This window comes from Dromiciops gliroides, chromosome 4 (assembly GCF_019393635.1).
Source record: "Dromiciops gliroides isolate mDroGli1 chromosome 4, mDroGli1.pri, whole genome shotgun sequence".
Taxonomy (NCBI): domain Eukaryota; kingdom Metazoa; phylum Chordata; class Mammalia; order Microbiotheria; family Microbiotheriidae; genus Dromiciops; species Dromiciops gliroides.
This window is the reverse complement of record NC_057864.1, coordinates 334705126-334731073: the sequence shown is the minus strand read 5'-3', so window position 1 is coordinate 334731073 and position 25948 is coordinate 334705126. Positions and strand designations below refer to the sequence as shown.

The following is a 25948-nucleotide window of genomic DNA, read 5'->3' as shown; positions in this document are numbered from 1 at the left end:
CCTAAAAGTGGGATTGCTGGGTCAAAGGGTATGCACAGCTTTATCGCCCTTTGGGCCATAATTCCAAATTGCTCTCCAGAATGGTTGGATCAGCTCACAGTCCACAACAATGCATTAGTGTTCGAATTTTCCCACAGCTTCTCCAACATTTACTTATCTTCCTTTTTTGTCATTTTTAGCCAATCGGATAGGTGTAGGTGGTACCTCAGAGTTGTTTTATTTGCATCTCTCTAATCATTAGAGATTTAGAGCATTTTTTTCATATTGGGAATAGATAGCTTTGGTTTCTTCATCAGAAAACTGCCCTGTTCCATATCCTTTGACCATTTCTCATGTGGGGAATGACTTGGATTCTTATAAATTTGATTTAATTCCCTCATAATATCATTTTAATCACCTGGTAAGTACCAGAGCCTCTGTCTGTACACTATCTGTTAGACCCTGGGGATACACAATTGAAAAATTCTGAAGGAGATGGCATTCTAAGAGGGTTTAAGATGGTACCCTAACAACAGGCATTAGAATGTAACAAGTGTGTAGGAAAGGTTGAAGAAGGGAGACAGATCCAGGTAAAGAGCATCCCTTTCCTACTTGATTAAGAAAGGCTTCCTGGATCATGTACCACCTACATTGGGCCTTAAAGGAAGAAAAGAATTTTAAGAATAAAAGAATTTTAAGAATAAAAGTCGTGGAAGGAATCTGGTCCAAGAATAGGGGTTAGCCTGTGTAAGTGCATAGCTGGACAAGATTAGAGAACAATTAACAGTCCAGTTTGGATGAGTGAACAGAGAATAGTGTGAAACAAGGTTAGCAGGGTATGTTGAAGGTAGTTTGCAGTGGGACTAGAATGCCATCCTAAGAAATTGGTATTTTGTGTTCATTAAAGGTTTTTGAGCCAGGTAATGTGACCTCATAATATCTGTGCATTGGGAAGATTTGTTTTGGTAGTTATGTAAAGGGTAGCTGAGGAAGGGGAAAACAAGTAGAACCGTTCAGGAACTATTATATTAGTCTAAATGAGAACTAATGAATACCAGAACTAATCTGCTCTTTGTAACAACAGCCCTGTGAGGAAGGCTAGTAGAAATTCTTATTATCCCTATTTTCCAGGTAAAGAAAGTTGATCAAGTAATTTTTCCCAAAGGAAACCACTATTCAAATGGTTGAGCTTGGATTTGACTTGAGGCCTCCTGACTCCTAAGTCTAGTGCTTCTTCCATTTTAAGGAAAATTTTTAAATTAATTAATTAATTTAAAATGTCCATTTTAAGGAAAGTGTCATTTAAAGGTGTGTGAATAGAAAAGAGGAAAAGGTCCAAGTGACATTATATTGAATAACATTAATGATTACATTTGACCATGTTGCTGAGATTCATAAATTGAGTGGCATGGAGTTAGAAGAGACCTCAGGGGCCATCTCTTCTAGCCTTCACCTAAGCATCCCCTGTACAACATTTCCAACAAGTGGTGATCCCACCATTGCTTGAAGAACTAGTGGGGTATTCAGAAATCTTCAGTAGCTCCTTCTTGCGTAATTGATAAAAGTTCAATTCTTTTTCAGAATTGAGGGCTCTACATAGTCTATTTCTATCCTGCCCTTCCAGCTTAATATATATTATTCCTCTCCACGTACCGTGAATTGGACTGGCATAGCCCCTCATTTTGCATATGGGGAAACTGACTCAGAGAGATTAAAGGCCTTGCCTAAGGTAGCAACTGGCAGAGCTGGGATCTGAACCCAGGCCTTCAACTCCAGATCTTAAGTCTTTTTTTTCTCCTGTCCCACACTGGCTACTTCCCTCCACATTTTCACCATTTAATTTTTATTAAGCTTTTAAAGCTAGTCTTGGAATCATAGAATTTAGAGCTGGGAAGGAACTTTAAAGATTATTTAGTCCAAACCCATCATTGTACAACTGAAGGTGACCGAGGGTATAGTTAGGCCTCTGAGGAGAAAGGAGTTTTAGATCAGCCTCAAAGAAGTGTGTCATAGATATGATAATGAGTCAAGAATTGCCTTTCAGCTGAGAAGGCCCAGTTGAGGCCAGATGGTAATTATTTTCATTTTTAAAAGAATTTTCAAATTACAAAAGAAAAACTGTTGTCAGAGTTTCACTTTGTAAAGCATGATTTCCATATAACCCCCTATAAGATTTAACATTTACAGTCTACTCACTAATTTTTTACAGTAATTTTGAATCAAGAGCAGTTTCTGTCCTTTTTTACTGCAAATTAATTAAAATTAGCCCTGTCCTTTATTTGCCACCTAGAATTTTATTATCTTGTCACAAATTCCTGTTCTCTGTTTTTGTATGTGAGCTTCTTGATTCTGTTCTCTAAAATCTTCAGTGACAAGATAAGGGTGTCATTAAAGGCACCAGACAAGTATGTCATTTTATTATTTCAGCTATAGAGGAGCCAGCTGTGCTTGTTTTCAATAATTGTTAGTGTTTCTGCCTGTGGATTAGCTGAAATTAATTCATTCTGTACCCTTTTGGATAATTATTTACCTAGATTTTTTTATTTCTATGCATTCATCTGTTTCATGGCATAAATGCTATACTTTATTGAATATGTGAATTGTATTTTATTTTAATTGCTCTTTTGTTTTTATATCACCTGTATTTCCCAATATATCCTTTCTATGTCTCCCAAAGAGCCATCCCTAATAACAAAGAATAAAAAGGAGGTGGAGGATGAGAACAACTCAGCAAACTAATCAATGCATCACCCAAGTCTGACATTATAGCCATAGTCTCCCTCCTCTGCAAAGAAGGAGGGAAGTTACATCTTCATATATCTTCTTTGGGACCACACTTGATCATATTTCATAGCATTCGGTTTCTATTGTTTTGTTGTTGTTGATTTCCATTTCCATTGTTGTGGTTGTTGTGTAAGTTATTTTTCCTGATTGTTACTTCACTCCCTATCAGTTCATATAGGGCTTCCTCTGCTTTTGTTTATTTTTCATTTTTGAATACATAAAGTTACATGGAATTGGGATAAATAACATGTACTACTAGAGCTTTTCTATAAGAAAGTTGAAATTGAGTATCATGCCTGAGGATAAACCTGGAGAGTCAATCAGTTAAAAAATTTATCAAGCCCCTACTATGTAACTTACATGGCTTGGGCTAAATGCTAGGGATAGAAAGAAAGTAAAAAACATGGGCCCTACCCTTAAAGAGCTTTCACATTGTAATGGGGAAGACAACATGCAATGACTACATAAAGGATATATTCAGTGCAAATGAAGGGTAATCTTAGAGATACTAATAAATAGTTTACTGTTAATTAAAGAATTTTGGGGACATGGCGAACCCGTTCTCCTGAACACGTGAAGAATTTAAATTTACTTGGGAGTTAAGTTCATTTGTACCATAAAATACTTAATAACAATTGACAACATCTTTATACATCCATAATTAAGTTGACACTATGTTTCAAAAAGGTCTTCTGGAGAAGTTGAAAGGATAGCTATTTGCATGATTTTGAGGTTCTTTAAAATTCTAATGAGATTTATTTTATATAATAGTAAAACTCCCTACACAATGCAGATCAGCAGCTGTTCAACAATGTGTAATCATAGAAAGTTGTTTGGGACAGTGAGGAGTTAAGTGACTTGCCCGCTCTCACAATGGTTAGATTTGCACCCAGGTCTTCTTTCTGACTCAAGGTAGCTCTCCTTTTGGGGTGGTAAGATGGGATCAAAGGAAAAAACTTGTCCTGTTCTGAATAAACCTGAAGGTCTATACTAGGTGTCCTAGTGAAGGTGAGAAACGGAAAAGAAGCTTTTGGGAATCTAGAGAAAAACATCACTAAGTTACTGGTTAAGTTCCTTGTTTCCCATCTTTAACATAGATCTAAAAGCCCTTTGCAGTATTCAATTGGTTGGCATTATTAAAGTTGCTGTATGGTTTCTCAGATGCAATCCAGTCCCATTTCCTCTGCTTGGATTTGGGCTCAACTTATGGATGGATGGATGGATGGATGGATGGATGGATGGATGGATGGATGGATGGATGGATGGATGGATGGATGGATGGATGGATGAATGAATGGATGGATGGAAGAAAGGAAAGAAAAGAAAGAGAAAAGAAGAAAGAAAATGGGTGGGTGGGTAGGTAGGTAAATGTATGAACTAACTCACTGGGCTACTCATCTAGTTTTATGTGATATTCTGGGAATATGCATTTTTTTTACCCACTTTGTTTTTGCTAGCACTTCATTGAAAGGTTACCAAATTTCTTTTTAGATGATGTTCCTCACTGCCCTTGGAGATGTGAGGAAACCCTCTTCTTTAATTTGTTTTACTGGGAGTAGTCCTGTTTAGCTTCTGTAGCTTTATTAATGATTTCCTGTATGGTAAGATTGACTTTGACATAGTTTAATGAATGTGATTCAGTTCCTCCAGGCATATGTTAATTTCTTGGTCATTCAGCAAGGATCACACAAGAGTGTCAGCTTATGTTCTAATACTTGTAGACTGTCTAAAAATAACATGTTTCTTTATAGCCTCTTCCCCTTTTCTGCTATTTAATGCCATCATTTTGGAAGCACAGAAGATAGTATAAGTGAAAGAAACTTTGCCCCCATCCTGGGTTGCTATGGTCAAAAAAAGTTTTAATAAACATTAAGGAGGGGAAGAAGGCAGCTAGGTGGTTTAGTGGATCGAGTTCTGGGCCTAGAGTCAGGAAGACTTGAGTTCAAATACAGTCTCAGACACTTGCTATCTGTGGGGACCCTGAACTTACCCTCTTTAACCTTAATACACTGGAGAGGAAATGCCAACCACTCCACTAGCTTTGCCAAGAAAACTCCATGACCATATGGTCCATGATGGTCATGGCAAGTTAGACACAACTGAACAACAGCAAGGAGGGCAGAGCAATTTCAATGACTCTGCCATCATTGGAACTTGAGCTTTTCTTACATGAGATCCTTGGCAGTTTTCCTGTAGTTTGTTATTTCTCTATAATTAGTGGATAGATTCCTTCTGATCCATCTTAGTATGCATTTATAAGAGATTAGGCCCGGGTTGAGGGCAAACTGTGGCCACAGACAGTGACCACAAACCTCATATTGCATTTGTATTTTCAGTAAGTGATCTATTTAATCATAAAATGTGATACCATCATTTGTGTGATGATTTATTACTGTTTTATTAAATGGTGGTTTTCTTCTTCAGATGATTTTTAATCCATTGTACAGAAAATGAGCTCTTGTAGAACAAGGGCCAATGCCTTTATCATATACATTTTGTACAGCTCCCACTGGGCACACATTGAATACTTAGAATTAAAGTACAACTTGGAGGATGCTGAAATTAAGCTATCTTTTTTCCTCCCTTCTTTGTCACTGTAAACACCCCTTCTTAGGAGGACAAATGCAACCTGAGGAGTAAAATGAAGTATTCATATTTCAGGCAGGAGCCACATGGAGGTTGCATTAGAAGATTTAAAAAGGAAAAGAAAAAGGTTTCAAGTTAGCAAATGTTCTCTTTGTCAAAAGAACACTTAAAGAGACTGACATTTTACTGTACCACTCTGCAAATGTCATGGTATAGAAAACTTGTATTTACAATTCCTTTATAAGCAAATGCTTTTTTTCTGCTTATTTCTATAGATTTGGCACTATCTAATGGCAACTCACATTGTTATCCTGGTGTAAAAGATGGCCAGATTCTGTCAATTTCCCATTTTATGACTAAACTGGCCATAGTGGAAATAAGCAATTATCAGCCAGCTGACCATCCTTTTGTGGGGTGAGATAGAAGCCAAGCATTAACAAACAGTTTAATGTGGGGTCAGAATTTTGCTTGTTAGTTTAAAAGAAATATCTTGTAATTTCTACAGCCCCTTTTTTTAACATGATCTCTCACCCCTTAACCCAGAATATATTGAGAACTAGACTTAGGTGGTTTGGATTGTTTTCCCATCGTACATTGATTTATTTGGTAATTTTCCACGGGTAGATTAGCTTTTTGTATTGCTTTGTTTTCCTTGTGTAGTAAAGGTTTGTTTTAGGATGTGTTCTTCTTTAGCCATCTCAACATGTGGACCAGCTGCCTGCTTTTGATTTTAAATATTACAATAATAGGGGCAGGTAAGTAGTGTATGGATAGACCTCTGGACTTAGAGTCGCGAAGGCCTATGTTCAAATTCTGCTTAGACCTTATAGCTGTGTGACTTTGGACAGATGTCTTCATTGTGCCTCAGATCGTTCATCTGTTAAAATGCATATAATAATAGTCTGCCTCGAAGTATTGTTGTAATCAGTCATAGGATCAAATGTGGGTAATAGATATAAAGTGCTATGTAAACCTTAAACAGCTATGGAAATGCTAGCTATTATTACTAACATTTATCCTAAATAGAAGATGCTTTTCCTAAAGTTTCTAATAGTTACATTTCCTACAGAGTGCCTTCACATTTTTGAGCTATATCATTTTTGGTGTAATTAACTGAAGAAATAACTACGAAGATTGTTGTTAGTTGGTATCTCAAGTGTAATTATTACTTAGTAAATGTAAAAGTATGTATTGATAGAAATTCCTTATTGGAAAATTCCAGAAGTGGCATGGTACATAAAACTTGTTGCGTTGCTGAAATTAAATGTTTGGTCAGTTAAATAATTACTCTTACCAAAAATGACCCAGAAATTCTTGGCATAGTCTTTCCATAGTCTCTTCATTAACTAAAGAAGCCAAGTTACACTTTCATCGCTAAAATTTTTCATTTGGTTTTAAAAGTTGCAATAACATTTTGAATGGTGGAAAACTTTCTTTCCCCCTTCTATGTTTTGTATTTATAATCATCTTTTCACATGGGTGACATTTCTTGTAGTAAAACATTCAAAAGGAAACAGTCGATTTTCTGAAAGCAAAGATGCTGCTATTTAATGTGTATTGCTTTGAACTGAAAGATTTCTGCATGTTTGATTTTGTGTTTCAAAGTGTTTATTTCAAAATGGTTATTTTGTATAGGCAAGCTCTGTCAAGCTTATTTTACTTAGGGGATTGTACTGATGGTCAAGCAAAATGTAGTCTACTGCACATTGGGATGCAAATCACAGATATTCATTTATATATGGTGAACTGTTGCAAATAAATGCCAGAGATTGGAACGTAGGAAAAAATCCCCAAAGATTCAGGAGTTAAAACGTGTATATAGTAGGTTATTAAACACAAAAGTGTTTTTGTTGTTGTTGTTGTTGGGTTTTGTTTTTATTTTTTAAATCTCAGGGTTTGAAGATAGGTTTTTAAAAAGTGATGGGTTTTTTTCCTTTTTTGGGCAGGGCAATGAGGTTTAAGTGACTTGTCCAAGGTCACACAGCTTGTGTCAAGTGTCTGAGACCGTATTTGAACTCAGGTCTTCCCGAGCCCAGGGCCAGTGCTTTATCCACGTGGCCACCCTAGCTGCCCCAGATGTGTTTGTTTTTGTAATGTCTGTGGTATAAATGATCTCTTTGTTTTAGTTTCTAAAATTTGAAAAGAAAAGAAATGAGACCTGCTCCAACTTAACATCAAAATAAGCTGTTAAAAATAAATGAGATGGGGGGCAGCTAGGTGGCACAGTGGATAAAGCACCGGCCCTGGATTCAGGAGTACCTGAGTTCAAATTTGGCCTCAGACACTTGACACTTACTACCTCTGTGACCCTGGGCAAGTCACTTAACCCCCATTGTCCTGCCCCCCCACCCCACCCCAAAATGAGGAGGGCAGCTAGGTGGTGCAGTGGATAAAGCACTGGCCCTGGATTCAGGAGAACCTGAGTTCAAATCTGGTCTCAGACACTTGACACTTACTAAGCTGTGGGACCCTGGACAAATCACTTAACCCTCATTGCCCCACCAAAAATAGATAGATAGATAAATAAATAAATAAAAATAAATGAGGAAATAAATAAAAAATTGCTTCATCAACTTCAGAAACTTTAACTATCTGAAATTAATACTGTTGGGTTTTTTTTTTTTACTATGACAGTTAAATTAGTAACTAGTTTTATTTCTGGATTCCTGGCATCCTGTCCCTTTTTTGAAGTAATTCCAGCCCTTTTTGATATTTTTAATGAAGAATTCAATGCACCTGTATTCAGATATATTGTGAAGAAAATTTCTTGTGTCTTGTGTGTGTGTTCCAGTGGATCTGATTTCATTGATGTCGTCCATACCTGCCCCATCCTATGGCATTCTGGCTCATGCCCTCCCATAAGTTTGCCACAAAGAGCCCACCTGACTTGCTGGGGGACCTACCTTCAGCTTTCCCTCTATCCTAAGCACATCACTGGAACACTTTGGCTGCCTCTCAGTTGTCCCTCATAACCACTCTTATTATTTTTGATATAGTTTTATTTTTCCCCAATTACATGCTAAAACAATTTTTTGACATTTGTTGGGGGTTTTTTGTTGTTGTTAATTCTCGAGTTCCAAATCCTCAAAAAACAATCTCGTGCTGGCTAAGAAATAGAGTGGTGGGTCAGTGAATAGATTAGGCACACAAGACACAGTAGCAAAGGACTATAATAACCTACTATATGATTAACCCAGAGAGATCCAAGCTTTTGGAACAAAAACTGCTGGGAAAAACTGGAAAATAATTGCAGATAAACTAGGTATAGGACCAAACATCATCACACTGTATACTAAGTTAAGGTCAAAATGAGTATATGATTTATACAAAAAGGGGGAAACCCAAGCAAATTAGGAGAGTATGGAGTAGTTTATCTGTTCGAACATGCATAGGGGAAGAATTTAGGACCAAATATGTAGAGTAGTATTACAGAATGTAAATAATAAATTTATTATGTAAAATTTAAAAAGGTTAACAATTGTTACATAAACAAAGCATACAAACAAAATGACAAGGAAAGCAGAAAACTGGGGGAGGGGGAGACATTTTGCAACAAGTAATCTCTGAATAAAGGCCTCATTCCTTACAACCACTCTTGCCCTGTGACCAGCCCATTGGGTTGAGTGTATATTTTTGCTCTTTTTTTTGTTCTTGCACTTGTTTCATATCATTGTTAATGGTTTTGAGCATTTTTATAGTTTAAACAGCATGAATTTCTTCATTTGAAAACTCTATTTACAACCTTTGGTCACTTACCTAGCAAGTAAAAAACCAGCAAGTATTTGTTTAAATTTTATTGGTGTATTTTGTTTTTATCTTAAAACATTTACAGATTACTCCCACTTCATAAGAAGGCTCTTTAATAAAGTAAATTTAATAATACAGGAACTTCTTCAGAAAGTGCAATATGTCATATCAGTAGCAGCTTTACCCTATCTATTTTAAAATTTAACAGAAATTTATTTTCTCTTCTCCAGGACCTCCTACCCTTTGAAAAAGAGAGAGAAAAGCAATTTCTTGTAACGAATCTGCATTACCCCAAACAAAACAAATTCCCTCACTGGATATACTCAGAAAAATAGATGTCTTACTTTGTACCCTATATCTATTACCTTTCTGTAAGAGATAGTATATTTCATAATCAGCCCTCTGGAAGCATGAATGGTCCATTTGTGTTGATCCATAGTTCTTACAGGTTTCAAAGTTTTTTTGTTTTTTATAGTATTGCCTTTATATCATTGTCCTCCTGGTTCTGCTCATTTTCTTCTTCATCAGTATATTAAAAGTCTTCAAAATTGTTTATTTTTAAAACATTGATTTAAGGATAATTGTTCTTATTCTTCTTTCCTCTGTGTTTATGGTAAGGTCACCTATTTCCTTATTTCTTACAGCACAGTAGTACTCCATTGAGAAAAATTGAAAAGTTTGAGAGACATAGTTTTGGGGTAGTTAATAATTAATTTATTAATTAGGTTATTAGATAAATGACTACATTGAGGTCAGTAGTTTCTTGGAAACCAAAAGACACTGTATGAGGGCCATTGAATGTTAAATACCTTTGGGGAAAGGGTTGTCCCTGATGGGTGAAAATCAAATCTGATTGATTAACAATTAATGAGAATGATAATGAGAGGTGGGGCTTATTCTAATAAGGAAGGTCTGACAATGACTTGATATTTTCAGTACTCTCTAGCATTCCATTTCCAGCCATCTATCCCAAAACTTGTTTAAACTGTGGGTCACTTATATACCTATATACTCTAGGGTCACATAAAATTTCTCTCTGACTAAAAAGGATCACAAGTAGAAAAAGTTTAAGAAGCCCTGTCTATACAAAAGAATCCATCTTCACCTAGTCCTACATGAGTTTGGACGGTGGTAGGGATAACAGAAAGAAATTTCACTTATATAAAATGGTCTTGGTGGGGTGAATTCTTGGGTGAAGTCAGAAATGTACTTGAGGAGACTGGACTTTGAATATCCAAACAAAAAAGAGAGCATCTTTGGGTCCTGTATATAAAATTGGTTATTATCTGATAAGAAAAATAATCATTTTTCTCACCATCACATCATATACCACAGCTTATTCAATCTTAATTGCTGAATAACTTCTTAGTTTCTATTTTTTTGTCACCCCAAAAAGAGCTGCTATAAATATTTTTGTACATAAAGGACCTTTTCCTGCCAAGCAGTGGTATGGCTGGATCGAAGGGCATGTACTCCCTATTGGGGGGGGGGGGGCAATGAGGGTTAAGTGACTTTGCCAGGATCACACAGCTAGTATCAAGTGTCTGAGGCCAGATTTGAACTCGGGTCCTCCTGAATCCAGGGCTGGTGCTTTATCCACTGTAGCACCTAGCTTCCCCGAAGGTTATGTACTCTTTAGTAATTTTCTGTATATACACTAAGACCAAATTGCTTTCCAGAATGGTTTTACCTACTCACAGATCTATCAATGTGTTCTTTTCTCCAGACCCGTCCAACATTTGTTGTTGTTGTTTTTTTCTTTGCTATTCTGATATTTTTGAGGTAGAAACTCAGAATTGCACTAATTTGCATTTCTCTAATTAGTAGTGATTGGGAGCATATTTTCATTTGGCTTATAGATAACCTGGATGTCTTATCTTCAGAGCTGCCTGATCCTCATATCATTTATCAATTAGGGAATTACTCTTTTTCTTATAAATTTATTTTGAATTTTTCTTTTCAATTTATATTGCTTTGCTTATAAATTTATAAACTATGAATTTCGACAAACATTTGACACTGCTTACTATGTTCTAAGTACTGGGGACACAAATAGTAAAACAAAGAACAGTCCTTTCCCCCAAGAAGCTTACATTTTCATGCAGGAAGTAAACACATAAAGGAGCTAAAAATACAGGTGTGGGTCAGGGAAGGTACCCACATGGGGATGTGGTAATGATATACTATGAGTCAGAAGCATAAGTAGCTGGAACCCATCTCCAAAGAAGAGACCCCCAATATGGGCATGCTGGAGCTAACTTTCACTGGCTTGTAAGCTGGTTGTTAAATTTCCATTGCAAACATTTATACCTCAGAAATTGGCAAATGCTACAAGTCAGGGCTTGATTTATTGTTTTGTTGGCTGTCTAAGAAAATGATAGAGAAAATATTAATAATGCAAATTCAACTTTAAAGTGTGTCCTATATACATTTTCCTTTTTCTGAAGAACCTTTTGTTAAATTTTTTACCATACATACCTACCCTGAGTATTCACCCGGGGGAAAAGGTGAGAGAGACAGAAGATGTTCATGGGAAAGAAGCCTCCAAGTATTTAAGGAATTACAGGGTAAGAGGGGAGTAGGCATGATGACCAAGTCCTGAGAGTTAGAATTAGTTGGAAAAGGAATCTTATCTACTGTGGAATGGTTCTTGTTCTTATATACTTGTGCTTACATACACTTCTTTGTATAGCTTTGGATATTAAATGTTTATTGAAGAAAATTTAATAGATGAAATGTGCTAGTTTTAGAGATGTTTGGGATTGAACCTATAATTTCATTGGTAATAGGAAACTCCTGGTAAGGGAACACCCCTCTACCATTGGAAATCAAGGACAGCTCTACAGCTGTTCCTTGGGGCACATAGCCATTGTGTGTCACAGGAAGCATGTGAATTCAGCCACATCTTCCTGTCTCTGAGGCCTTAGATAGATTATAGTGAATATATTTGAAATCTTTAGTCATGACCACATCGACAATGCTCTTGGCGGTAAGTCATTCATTGCCACCTGACCCCATTTCTAGTTCCTTTAAAGGAACCTTATACATTCTAGAATAATAGTTCTCTAACTTTTCTTTAAACTCCTTTAAAGAGCATACACAGTGTATTCCCAACTGCCTTATAACTCCTGCTATCCAGTTCTTCCAAAAGTTTGCATGGTGTTAATAGTTTTTAAAGTGATAGTCCCTTATTGTTCCCCTCCCCTGCCCCAACATTGCTGTGTATCCATATTGGAGAATTGACAGGACTAATGTGTCTTTTCTTCTAAGAAAAAAAAAAGATATCTTTTGTTTTTGTCACCTTCATTTCCAAATATGGTCTTCCCAGTGAGCTATCCCTTTTTTTGTTTGTTTGTTTGTTTGTTTTTTGGTGAGGCAATTGGGGTTAAGTGACCTGCCCAGGGTCACACAGCTAGTAAGTGTTAAGTCTGAGGCCAGATCCGAACTCAGGTACTCCTGACTCCAGGGCCGGTGCTCTATTGACTGCGCCACCTAGCTGCCCCTGAGCCATCCCTTTTAACAAAGAATAAGGTGGAAAGGTTTAGATGTAGAGGTGTGGGCTTCAGCAGAACTAACTCACTGATCCTTCTTTCTTACCAGGGATTTTGAATTGGGTAAAGCTGATAGACAACTTTGATGGAGAATATGATTATGTAACAAATGAAGGGACAGTTTTCACCTTCAAGACAAATCTTCATTCTCCTAACTATCGACTAATTAATATCGACTTCAAGGATCCAGATGAATCCAAGTGGAAAGTGCTTGTTCCAGAACATGAAAAAGATGTACTTGGTAAGAACACTAACTTCTCAAACAATATTCTTTATTTTCGCTGAAAACATAACAGTGTTTATTACCTCATCATTGACTGACCTGTTGAAAATGTTATAAGGGTACATTTTTATTTCAACTTCTAAACAGCGATTGGGAGGGGAGGGGAAAAGTTGGAGGAGGAAGCTGGAGAGAAGAATTAAATTGTAAAATTAACTTCACATGATTTTAGGTAGAAGAAAATGTGCTAAAACCTATTTTTATTTCTGAAAATATGAATAAAATGAATAAATGAAAATAATAGAACTTGATAAAATTGGAGTCTTTTATCCCTGAATTTTATCAGTGTTGTCAAGAGAGGCCAGCCTACATCTGTGCCATGTTACTTTTGAAAATATGAATTTAAAGCAAAAGCAATTACCATATTTTTTGAAAAGTAATCAAATGAATTTGATTTAATTTATTAGAAAGATGACATGATAATGTAACACTCCACTAAAACTGTGAACATATTAATTTTAAAAGATTATTGCTGGGCAACTAGTTGGCACAGTGGGTGGGGCACCAGCCCTGGAAGACCTGAGTTCAAAGCTTGCCTCAGACACTTGACACTTACTAGCTATGTGACCCTGGGCAAGTTACTTAACCCTCATTGCCCCGACCCCTCCCCCCCCCCCAAAAAAAAAGATTATTGCCTTTTCTCTAATTGGTTAAGTTTCCTTTGGTAAATTGTAATCACTAACGTATTTTAATACTTTTTTTTGTTTTGTTTTTCGTGAGGCAATTGGGGTTAAGTGACTTGCCCAGGGTCACACAGCTAGTAAGTGTGAAGTGTCTGAGGCCATATTTGAACTCAGGTACTCCTGAATCCAGGGCCGGTGCTCTATCCACCGTGCCACCTAGCTGCCCCAATCACTAATGTATTTTAAAAACCTTAACTTTCAACATTTTGAAATCTTAGATTATTAAACTTCAAGCTATTTTTTACATTGTATATTGTTAAAGAAGTTGGAAATAGATTTGTATTACAGGTAATGAGAAAGAGGTTATTATCTTAAATTTTTATATGAGGCCATTGAAAATATTGTCATTGAAATTTATTTAATTTCTTGATTTATCTGTTCTAGATCAGGAATTTTTAAAAGGGTAATTAAGTGCTATTTCCATTTCTTCAACATTATTCTGAAAATTATGAAATTCTTTTTAGAAATTATCTGTTCTAGATCAGGAATTTTTAAAAGGGTAATTAAGTGCTATTTTCCATTTCTTCAACATTATTCTGAAAATTATGAAATTCTTTTTAGAAATTTCAGAATACAGAAGTCACTAATTTTGTTTTACATTTTTAAAACAAAAAGAATTAAGATCATCAGACCACTAAACTACAAATAATAATGGATGCCTTTTATTCTGTAAAATTTCAGTGTCACTTGTTTTGCTTCTTTAAAGTGATGAAAACAGATAATTTTAGTTTATTTAGCTAATGTTTAAGTGAACAGATTTATAGGTAATTTGATCACATCAAGGATTAATAATTAAAGGTAAATACCTATACTTTATCTTAGCCTTTATTGGTCTAAGATGCTATTTCCTTTTGACTGTATCCAAGCCCCTTCCTTGCAAGTTGCTGAATCTTTATTTGACTAAATATCAAATAGTATAGATTTTGTAGGGAAGAGACATGTGTTAAGGGCTAAAATTCTAGCTAGTCTGTCTAAAATATCTAATGAGTGGTCGCCAATAAATTATAAGCTTTAGCAAGAGTTAGACTTTTAAGCGTTTATTAAGGAAAACAAGAATTTGATAGAGAGAGAGAGAAAGGCCTAGATTCCTATCTATTAAAGGGAGAGCACATTTCTAGCTCCGCTTTCCACCAGAGTCCAAAGGAAAGAGCGTGAGACCGAGCGCCAGTCTCTTCCTTCCTCCTCCCACTGGCCTATGTCACTTCCTGACGCCAAAGAAAAGACTCCTGGTCTTGCCCTCAAAGACCTTCACTTCATGGGCAGAACTCTTCTACAGTAAGTCTCCAGCAGGTGGCGTTATTCCAATCGTTACACATGGATTTATTTCATGCATGTTTGTAAGATTATAAACACTCATCTTGTGGCCTCCCTTAGCTTCTCTTTTAACATATGAAGGTTTTTGCCTGTACCTGAATTCAAATCCAGCCTCAGACATTTGACACTTACTAGCTGTGTGACCCTGAGCAAGTCACTTAAACCCCATTGCCCCACCAAAAAAAAAAACTATAGCAAATCCATTTCTTGAATCCTAAAGATACCTTTGATTACCATAACAGAAGAAAGAAGGAGTAGGAGAATTCAGTTGATTATAGGAATCAGATGATTGTTTTTTTGAAAAGCTACCGAAAAGATTAAAGTTGTTCAGCTTTAAAAAAAGTGAAGGTGAAGATATTTCCTCATCAAATTAAGGGAATACTAGAATTTAGGGGAAAAGATAAATGTTAGATAGTTATAGAAAGTTATAAATTTAGGAAACCTGTCACAAATGGCATACTGGAAACAAGATAAAGATATAAATCTGTTTAAAAAATTAATGTATTTTTCTTCTATAATCAGTTATTCAGGCACAGTAAAATGTTTGAGGGTATATCTCCATTCTTATGAAAGTTTGATGTCATTTAAGAAAACCATGCCTTCCTTTAAAATATCCTTTCATACCCTTGACAGATACAAGTGTATGCTCATTTCTCTTTTCTCATTCCTTTCCTATAATATCATTCAGGAAATACTCTTAGAATAGATTGATACTTTCTTTTTTTTGGTGAGGCAATTGGGTTTAAGTGACTTGCCCAGGGTCACACAGCTAGTAAGTGTCAAGTGTCTGAGGTCGGATTTGAACTCAGGTCCTCCTGACTCCAGGGCCGGTGCTCTATCCACTGCGCCACCTAGCTGTCCCCTAGATTGATACTTTCTCATAGATTACTGGAAACTCATAGTGGCAACCAAATAGCATAGTACTAATCATGTAAAGGTTAAATTCTAAATACTATGGAGCTCTGTTTGACTCCAGAAGTGTTTTGCGGTCACTAGCTGCATGCCATATTAATGACAATAAGAACAAAAGTATTTACATAGCACCTTAAAGTTTATAGAGAACTACACACACACACACACACACACACACACACACACACACAAAACATCACAATAACCCACTGAAGGAGGTGCTATTATTTTACCCATTTTACTGATGAGGAAACTAAGGCAGACAGGTTAAATGACTTGTTGAGGATCACAAGCTGGTACATGTCTGAGGCTGGGTTTAAACTCAGCTACAGAGTTGAACTCCAGGTCCAGTGCCCCACTTAACTGCCAAAGTTCACAAATGAGACTGGCTCATCATATGAAAACAGGAATAGAAGACCATCATCAAATGTAACTCAAAAGCACAAGGGGTGTCATCAGAAGTTCAGAATGGGCTAAAATTCAAAACAGTTTTAAATGAAGTGGAATTTTCTAGTCATTTCAGTTCTCGTCTTTTTACCTGTTATAAAAAGGAAAATAATTTCTCTCAAAGAGAGGGCAGCAGTTTTTTTAGTGTTAGCAACTATTCTCAAGACTGCTTCTCATATAGCCTAATTGTATTCCTAAACAATTTCACTTCAAATCTTTGTAGGTTGTAGTACATGCTTATTTGAATTATGAGATCTTTTAAAAAGGATAAAACTGACTTAAAAAATCATTCAAACAAACACAAAATCTTTTCTCAATTCTTTTATCTATTCTTAGACCACTTTTGCCCCTGTATAAACAATAATTGTTTTCTGAAGTTATAAGGAAAGGAAACTATTTTTTAAATATTACATTTTGCACATAAACTGTTGTTTATTGAAATATTTAATAGTCATTCAAATTTTTGCCACTAATGATTGGGACTGAGTTTGATCAACTTAAACTTTTTGGTCATGTAATGGTAGGCAGTGGAAGTTATTGAGATGATGCAGGAGATGCAGGAAATATCAGCTGATTTCACATAATATAGTTTGCTTACTATAGGAAAATTATGTAGAATGGGTTACCAAAGGTGAAAAGTAAAACAGGACAGTGGTGGATTGTGGATTAGAGAGATGGTTGATTGTAAAGATGATAGGCTAATCATGTAATAAGAGTGAGAGTGAGCTTGTAGACAATCTCTGCTCCACAATGTTGAGATCTAGGGGAAGGTCTAGGGTATATTGGCAAGACCCTCTGTGGAGTATTTGTGGGAAGACAGAGACAAGATTTGAATACATTAAGAAATCATGAATGGCTTGTAATTTCCATTACTAGAAAGAGAACCCAAATTAGCAAGATCAGAGATCTAAGTAATTTAGTTATAATAAATTATAATTAAACATCTAACATTTGTTCTGTGCTTTTTTCCTCTCATTTTACCTTCACAATACCACTCAGCTCCACTGAGCTGCCTATAGACAAACTTAAAAAGCCCTCATTTTTGCAGTATAGTGTGTGCAACAGTTTTCAGAGTGTGATCTTTATATCTCTGGGAGTCCCTAAGGTCAAAATGATTTTCACACTGGTACTAAGATGTTATTTGCCTATTAAAACATTCTTCCCTTTTTTCAGTTACATGTTTGTGTAAGGCAAGATTTCCTTTATATACATCAACTAAATTAACATTGCAACATAAAAGCATACATATGAACCTAGCCCTTCTCTATTAAGCCAAACTTTAGAGAATTTTACAAAAACATGTAAAAGAATACCACTTTTACTGAATTTTTGTGTTTTGGAAATATAGTTGTTTTTAATAAAATAAGTTAGATACATTTTATTATTTTTCAATGAACTAATATTTTTAATGTATATTTTAATTTCTATTACAATAAATATCAATAGATATAACCACATAAACCAAAGTTCTTTGGAGTCATGAATAATTTTTAAGTATAAAGGGATTCTGAGACCAAAAGGTTTGAGAACCACTGGTGTAGTGGGCAGAGAGCTGCCCTTGGAGGCAGAAGTGTCCCACTCCCCTTTCTCTCCACATACTGTTTGTGATCCCTGGGCAAGTCAGTCTCTCAGTGCCCCAGGAAACTCTCCTAGAAAGTTGGAGAGAAGTTGCCAACCTTCGTTGACAGGAGGGCGATCCTTATCTAGGAGTTCCTCATATAAGGAAGTCATGAATCTAGTCCCCATCCCATCCCCAATATTAACAGACTCAATGTAGTGTACCAGATAATTCCCAATCCCTGCTCCCTTCCTAAGTCAACCCTGTTGTATTCTGAGGAATCGACAGTAAGCAGATAGTATTCAAACATCTAGCTAAAAGTAAAGAACAATGATCACAGAAGGAATTGTCAATCCCTACTGAAACTTGCTCACTTGCTCTGTCTCTAAGTATGGATCCCAGAAAATTTCCTCTGCTGCTCTCCCGGGTCATATCTCTGAATGAAGAAGGTTCTTCCTCATTTGACCCCAAATATTCTTCCCCCAATCTTAAATTGATTGCAGTTATTTTCTTCATACTTTACACTTAGGGTTCTCTGTGGTCTCCTAGTTCCTTATCCTTGGTCTGTTTCATTCTGACCTGTTGTGTTATGTTTTGTTTGCCTGGAATTTTTTTCCTGGATAGTTAAAGCTATTCTTACCAATCATAAAATTATAGGCCTTTATGTTATAAATGAGGAAACTGAGGCCAGGAGGTTGAATAACTTTGCCCAAGGTTACAGTGAAGCAGAATTTGAAACTAAATTCTCTTCATATCCAGTGCTCTTTCCTGATACCTACCCATCATCAAACCTTTCCTTCTTAACCAAAGATTAAGTTCTGGACCTCTTCTTTCCAGCAGCTATGTGGCCTCGGTATTGATTGCCATCTTTTGGAGAAATATGGAATTGCATTTTAGAAGAAAAGTGTATCTGCCTACTTCCCTAGATTCTCTCTTATCACTCATAACTCTCATCATTCATAGAGTCACAAAATTATAGAGGAAGAAAGTGGTTTTCCTTGCAGCAAGCTTAAATTTGTCTCTTTCCAGCTTCCACCTAGTTCTGCCCTTTGGGGCCATGTAGAACAAATTAAATCTTTCTTCAGCATCATAGCCTTTCAAGTACTTAAAGACAGCCATTACATCCCCCATAAGCTCTTTTTTCCTCCTCCAAGCTGAATGCTCCTAGTTCCTTCATTTGATTCCCATAGAGTATCAAACTGTCCTAGGTGCTCTCCCTTCAGATGCTCTCCTATTTATTAATGCCCATCTTAAATTGTAGCACCCAGAACTGAGCTCAGTACCCCAGATGTGGTTTGACCAGAGCCAAGTATGCCAGACTATTGCCTTCTCATTCTGGGAAGCCATGCCTCCCTTTGTGTATCTCAAGAGCTTGATAAAATTGTTGGCTGCCCTACCTTATAGTTGACTCATACTAAACTTGGTGTCCAATTAAGCCCCCAGGGCGTTTTCAGACAAACTGATCCTAGCCATGCTTGCCCTAATTTTTTTAAAGTAGATTTCTTGAACCCAAGTTTAAGACTCTAGATTTATCCCTATTTAATTCAGTCTTATTAGATTCAGCTCAGTTTTCTAGCCTGCTTTTGGGACAAGCTGTTGAGTCATTGTGTGATTGACTTGTCATAGATTAAGTTGAAAAAAGTATTTTATGTGAGTTGACTTAGGGACAAGGATGTCACAAAGTTAAAAATTATTAATATTAATCTAAAATGGTGTCCCAAGAGGTAAAGAAAATAGAACCTGATTGTCAGTGATTAATGAAACCATTATAACATTCATTGTCATTTCTGTAATAAAACTCTATTTATTCCATACCTCCTCCTTGCTGTAAATATGAATAACATTCAGATCTGACTTTTAGCTTAGAGATCATGTTTTAAACAGTGTATACAGAATCCTTTTTTAAATGCCTCTGATACATTTAAATGAGTTTTAAATAATATAAGCTGTAATACTAGATGTTTGGGGCTATTTTCTTTGTAGTCATATGTTTTCTGTAGAACATCAGTACTTCAACATGAATTAACCATGATGTCTGGGGATATTAAAAATATGAGGTGCTGTGGATTTCCCCAAGCATCCAGGAAAAACATTGACTTCTATGTAATAAAGTGGCATTCTCCAGTTGTATTTGTGGGAAAGGGGAAAGTCACTTAACTTTTCTGACTTTCCATCTTCCTCATTTGTACAGTGGAGATAAGCATTATTCCACTTATATGAGAATCAAGTGAGAGATTGTGTAAAGTGCTTTGTTAGTTAAGTGATACATAAGTGTAAACTAAGGATGAAATGCAACTTAAAAAGATCCCAGTCAGTTTTGGTGATTTAGAGATATTTATAAGTCAGCTAAGCCAGTGGTGCTAAATTTTACAGGCCTGTTCCTTTTACCTTGTGCAAGAGAGGCCTTGAGGCTTAAGAAGGCACCTGGGAATAAAAGTACAGAGAAGTCAAGGATGTGGTCTTCAGGTTACAGCAGGATAAGGAAATGAGATTGCATGATGATCTTGTGGAGAGGCTGTTGCAACTGCTATATCAGAGCCACCAACCAATCCCCAATGCTGTGGCCATCCCCTGTACTAGTGTCGCCTAGCAAAGCCTCTGGAACAGCCACAAAACAAGGATATTTATGGGGAGGATTAATGTCTTTACCATCTGAATCTTCATTGATTTCCTGCTCTCTAATTTCCCAGGTAGAGAGGTGCTGATTTTGGAAGTTACATGGGATTATGCACGTTTTTTGCACAGTAGTTTCTAGTCGTGAATTGTTTTAGAAAAGGGAAGGGGTCTCTATAGGAATAGGAGGCATGCACAGAGCAGTCAGCTAAACCTTTCCTAGCCTATCGAGGTAATAATTAATTTTTCAGAAATGGTGATTTTTTTTATGAACCTACTTGATGAAAAAGAATCATAGTGTCTTAGAATTCGTGTCGACCTTATAGGCCATCCACTCCAACTGCTTCATTTTACAGATTGGGAAAACTCAGATCCATCAAGGTTAAGTGACTTGCCTAGGGTCACTCAAGTAATAAATGTCATGTCAGAGATTTGAACCCATGTCCCCTGACTAGAGAGCAAATGTTCTTTCATTATATAGTCCTGTCCTTGTATTTCGTTTTTAGAGGGTGAGACTCTCAGTACTTACGAATTTAAACACAAGTACAGGTGACTTCATTATATATTACTAGCAGTGAAATAGTTTTCAAATTTTTCTTTAAAGATTGAAAGGAAAACCACAAAGGACAGATATAAAAAGAATTCTTATTAACAATAGTATCCACAGTAGCTTATTTTCTTATCCTTAATGGCTTGTTTCATGCTCTTACTATCTGCCTTTGATTTCATCTAGCTTTTATGATCTTTTTAGTCCTGATGAAATAGCACTGATGATGATTCTTTGACAGAAATATTTTATCTGAAGAAGTATTCATATTCATTACATATTATAAAAGTTTCTTTTATTCCTGCTGTGACACTCAGAGACCAAAATTGAAGTAATCATGAGAAAAGAACTACTTGATTCAACTTTTATCAAAGTTTACTCCGTTTTTACTCATTTGGAAAAAAAATTTTTTTTAAATTAGAGCAGTTGAAAAAATGTCTCTGGATAAGATTCAAGTTTTAGACATGTTTAGATGATGAGAACAGATTGCCCAGCTGAAAATTACTTTGGGGCATAAAAAATCCTCAAAGTTCATAGCTGGTAAAAGTAGACTATAAATAACTCAATCACCAAAAAAGGCTTTCTAGTATAAAGAATTAATTGTTATTTGAGGTTTTTATGACCCTATATTTTGGCTAGAATTTTGGGGGGAAAAAACCTCGGCCCACGCACTAGCCTCTGGGGCTCCACAAATGGCACGGTGCTCTACCCACTGGTTGTAGCTGTCACCATGGCACTGGCACCTCATGTCATCACCACTCCAGGCCTACATGGGCCTGGCAAAATTATAATGATTGGAAGCCCAATGAGGGCAGCCATGTGACTGTCAGAGCGGCCAGCCAATTGGCTGTGGGCTGTGTGTGGTCAGCCTGGGGTCTGCTGGGAAGAAGGGAGATTTTTTTGCCATTCTAGCTTGAAGCTGGAAGGTGACAGGACGCTGTTGTGTGTTCTCAGCTGATTCCTGGGCAGTGGTGTTCAGGTTAGATAATTTCCCTTTCCCAATTTTATTTCCTTTCCCTTGATCCTACTGATCCTGTTTGTGTTTTTTAATTTGTTTTGGGTTTTTTTAGTGAGGCAATTGGGGTTAAGTGACTTGCCCAGGGTCACACAGCTAGTAAGTGTTAAGTGTCTGAGGACAGATTTGAACTCAGGTACTCCTGACTCCACGGCCAGTGCTCTATCCACTGCGCCACCAAGCTGCCGCCCCCCCCCCCCCGTTTGTGTTTTTTTTTTTAAGTTCGTTCTTGTTAAATAAATCCTGCTCTGTTTTGAGGGAGGCTGCTGGTCTCCTTCCTTGCCCCAATATTGCAGTGAGCCGCTTAGCTAACACTCCCCAATTAAAAATTTGTTCCCACACTAGGCAGTCCCATGCTGGTCTGATATTCATGTTAATTATGATATGATATTTTTGCTAAAATAAATGTCCTCCACCCCACCCCCCAAAAAAGACATGACTTTGTTGCTGCTTCAGAAGGATTATGCAATTTATCCTTTCAAATCTGGTTAAGTCTTTTGGTTTTTTGTATGTGATAGAAGTATCTTACTGCCATCTCCCTCCAAGATGCCTTCGGATAGATGTCTTGATTTTAATTTCTAATGTCCAAAGTGGAGTCCTTTGTCTTTTTTCTCCCCCCCCCCCCAAACTAGCTGCTCAACTTCTCTGGCTTTGTCAGCAACACCATCATTAACTAGATTAGAAATTTTGGTCTCACCTTGGACTCAGCTTTGCCCATTAGATCCATTCTTGTCATCAAATCCTGTGAGTTCTCTGACTTATGATATTCTTTCTTATAGCTTTTCTTCTTCTCTATTCCTACCACCCTGGACTAGCTCCCCTGTTGCTCAAGATCTGAATGACTCCAACAGCTGCCTTATTCTGACTTTTTGCTAATACTCTCTTCCCTACCCATCTCCCACCCCCCATCCTGCATATCTACCAAATTGTTTATTAAAATTTGTCTTTGAATCCCTAGTACCCAATATAGTGTATACAATATATTATTTTTTTTGTTTGTTTGTTTGGTTTTGTTTGCTTGGGGGGTGGGGTGGGCAATGCTCTGGATCTGTTATGTCATTAGTATAGGGAATTAATTCCAGATGAGAAAACCTCCCTCTATGAATGCAAATATGCACCTGCTCTGCTACTTCCTTTCTTAGAATGCTAACTGGGGGGGGGGGGCAGCTAGATGGCACAGTGGATAGAGCACTGGCCCTGGAGTCAGGAGTACCTGAGTTCAGATCCAGCCTCAGACACTTAACACTTACTAGCTATGTGGCCCTGGGCAAATCACTTAACCCCAATTGCCTCACTAAAAAAAAAAAAAAAGAAAGAAAAAAAGAGAATGTTAACTGGGGCATTGAGAGGTTAAGTGACTTACCCAGGAACACTGAGCAATTCTCTATCAGAGGCAAGACCAGGTCTGTTGGCTCTCTATCCACTGAGCCATGCCGCCCCTTTTATACAGGTATATTGAATTGAATGCTTTTTGTCTGGTCAGGAACCTATAATAGCATCCCTTTGCATCTACCAAATCAAGTTAAAATTCCTTATCATTGTACTCAAAGTCCAGGATCCTAACTCCTCAACAAAGCCCGCTGGACTTAGAGACCTGGGTTCATGCCCTGGCTTTGCTACTTACTCCATGACATTGGGCAATTAACTTAACCTCTTTGAGCCTCAGTTTTCTCACCTGTAAATTGAGAACAATAATACATATCCTACCTATGAACCTTTGAGTCTGTTTTGTCATCTATAAAATAGGAGTAATTAATACAAATTATACCTAACCTTCCTACTTAAGAGGGTGGCATTGAGCATCAAATGAGATAGGATGTAGAGGCATCTATAACCATGAATTACTACTGAGCATTGCTGTATATAGATAGGAGGTGCTAGATTTTTTGGTATTTTCTCTTATTATTCACTGTTAAGTCCTAATTGTTGCCTCTTCCCACCCTTGCACCATACTCATTTCTGTCTCTGGGACTTTGTTCATGCTGTGGTACCTCCCCAGCCACTGCTTGAGGCGTCCTTTTCCTTTCTCACCTTTCAAGGCCCCAAAGTAAGCTCTTTCTCTTCATGAAGCTCACCTCTACTACAGTTCCCAGGCATCTCTCCCTTTTCCACTCCTGTGTCTTTTGCCACGAACCTCTCTACTTAGTTATGGTTATGTAGTCTGCTTTCCAATTGTTATGTGTATGCCATTCTTGTCTCTTCAGCTAGAATATCTCTGGAAGCCAGAGAAATCCATCGGAGATTTCAGTTTTCCCTCCAAGCATTCTAGTCCCTGGGATATTTTGACAGGCAGAAATGGCCCATGGATCCAAATTATTTGAAAATCACTTTCCTAAGGTTGAACACATTTCTCTTTCAATTTTCTTTTGGTTTGTTAACCATAACGTTGATTTCTAGAGAAATAAGCTAAGAACTAGTGAAAAAGCATAAAATTACATGCTAAGCAGTTATTGCTTATATTGTTTTTAACCTTTTTTAAAATTTAATTGGAATTTCCCCCTTTCATCTTTTCAGAATGGGTAGCTTGTGTCAGGTCCAACTTTCTGGTGTTGTCCTACCTCCATGATGTAAAAAACATCCTACAGCTGCATGATCTTGCCACCGGTTCCCTCCTCAAGACTTTTCCACTAGAGGTCGGCAGCATCGTGGGATATAGTGGCCAAAAGAAAGACACTGAAATCTTCTATCAGTTTACTTCCTTCTTATCTCCAGGTGAGCTTGTTTTTTCCCCCCTCACATTTGCTAAGAGACTGTTTGGGTTTGTCTTAATAAAGGAAATTGGAATTCAGTGTTAGATATTTGCATTTTTAAATGATGAGCTGTAGATAAAAATAAATTATGATAATAAAGTTAGAAACTCAGAATGGAGGAAAATATAAAAAGATAATAGCTGTTCTCTTGTTAACCTTTCATTTTAAGTTTCTATTTCTTTGGAGATAGAAACATTTTTCCAGACCTATATAGAGGGGTTTTTTTGGTTGTTTTTTTTTGGGGGGGGGAGGCAGGCAATGAGGGTTAAGTGACTTGCCCAGGGTCACACAGCTAGTAAGTGTCAAGTGTCTGAGGCCAGAGCAAGTTGATCCAGTCAGTTTTTTCCTGGATCTTTGGAAGATTCCTCAAAAAACTTGATATAGACAAGACAAGACAAGACAAGATAGGAGCAGGGGAAAACTGTCTTGTGGTAAGAGTATGTGTTATGGGGGATGGGGGAGGTGAGAAAAATACAGTGACCTCCTTTGAGAGAGCTAGCTACATGGCATACCTGGGACAGCAGGACAACCACTGGCTCTAGAGTCCAGAAGATTTGGGTTCAAATTCCCCTTCTGATGGTGTAACTCCACAGCCTTAGTCTCATTTCTTCATCCGTAAAATGAGGGACTTCTGAGGCCCCTTCAGCTATTGGGTCTATGATTCTGCAAACTTGTTATAACTTATAGTCTTTGAGATTTCACTGGGATACTAAGAGGTTTGCCCCAGTCACACAGCTTGTATGTACCAGGCAGGATTGAACTGAAGTCTTCTTGACTCCAAGAACTGAAAGACACATACCACACATTTGCAGATTAGAAAAAATTGTTGGTTAATTAAAAAAAAATAAACCCCAACCTGGAATGTGATGCATGTTTCCAAGAAAAAGCTTATCATTAACCCATTCTTTTGATATGTCCTTTTGTTCCTGTCAAATTTGATATGGTCTTCAGGATGGACAATTTTACATATGATTTGGAATAATACCTCTCCTGGTTCTGGGCAGATGAGGTTATTAGATGTTATCAAATTACATCCTAAGGAGGTCCAGTCTTCCTAGCATATCAGTTTTATGGCAATACTTTGGTTTCTGGAAAATGAAGTGAAATCTTGTAGAAGAGGTAAGTAGGTATAGAATTGCTTTTTAATGCAACATGAGATTTAGTCATATGATTGATGCCCAG

At 37.0% G+C, this 25948-nt stretch overlaps 1 protein-coding gene across 1 annotated transcript in view; it reads left to right on the top strand.

Moving 5' to 3' along the window:
* The window catches only part of LOC122725324 (prolyl endopeptidase), a 140417-nt gene that overhangs the window by 53509 nt on the left and 60960 nt on the right, over positions 1-25948 (top strand). The window contains exons 8-9 of the mRNA XM_043962379.1: positions 12697-12888; positions 24531-24728. Of these exons, the coding sequence (XP_043818314.1) occupies positions 12697-12888; positions 24531-24728 (390 nt within the window). The remainder of the gene's footprint in view (positions 1-12696; positions 12889-24530; positions 24729-25948) is intronic.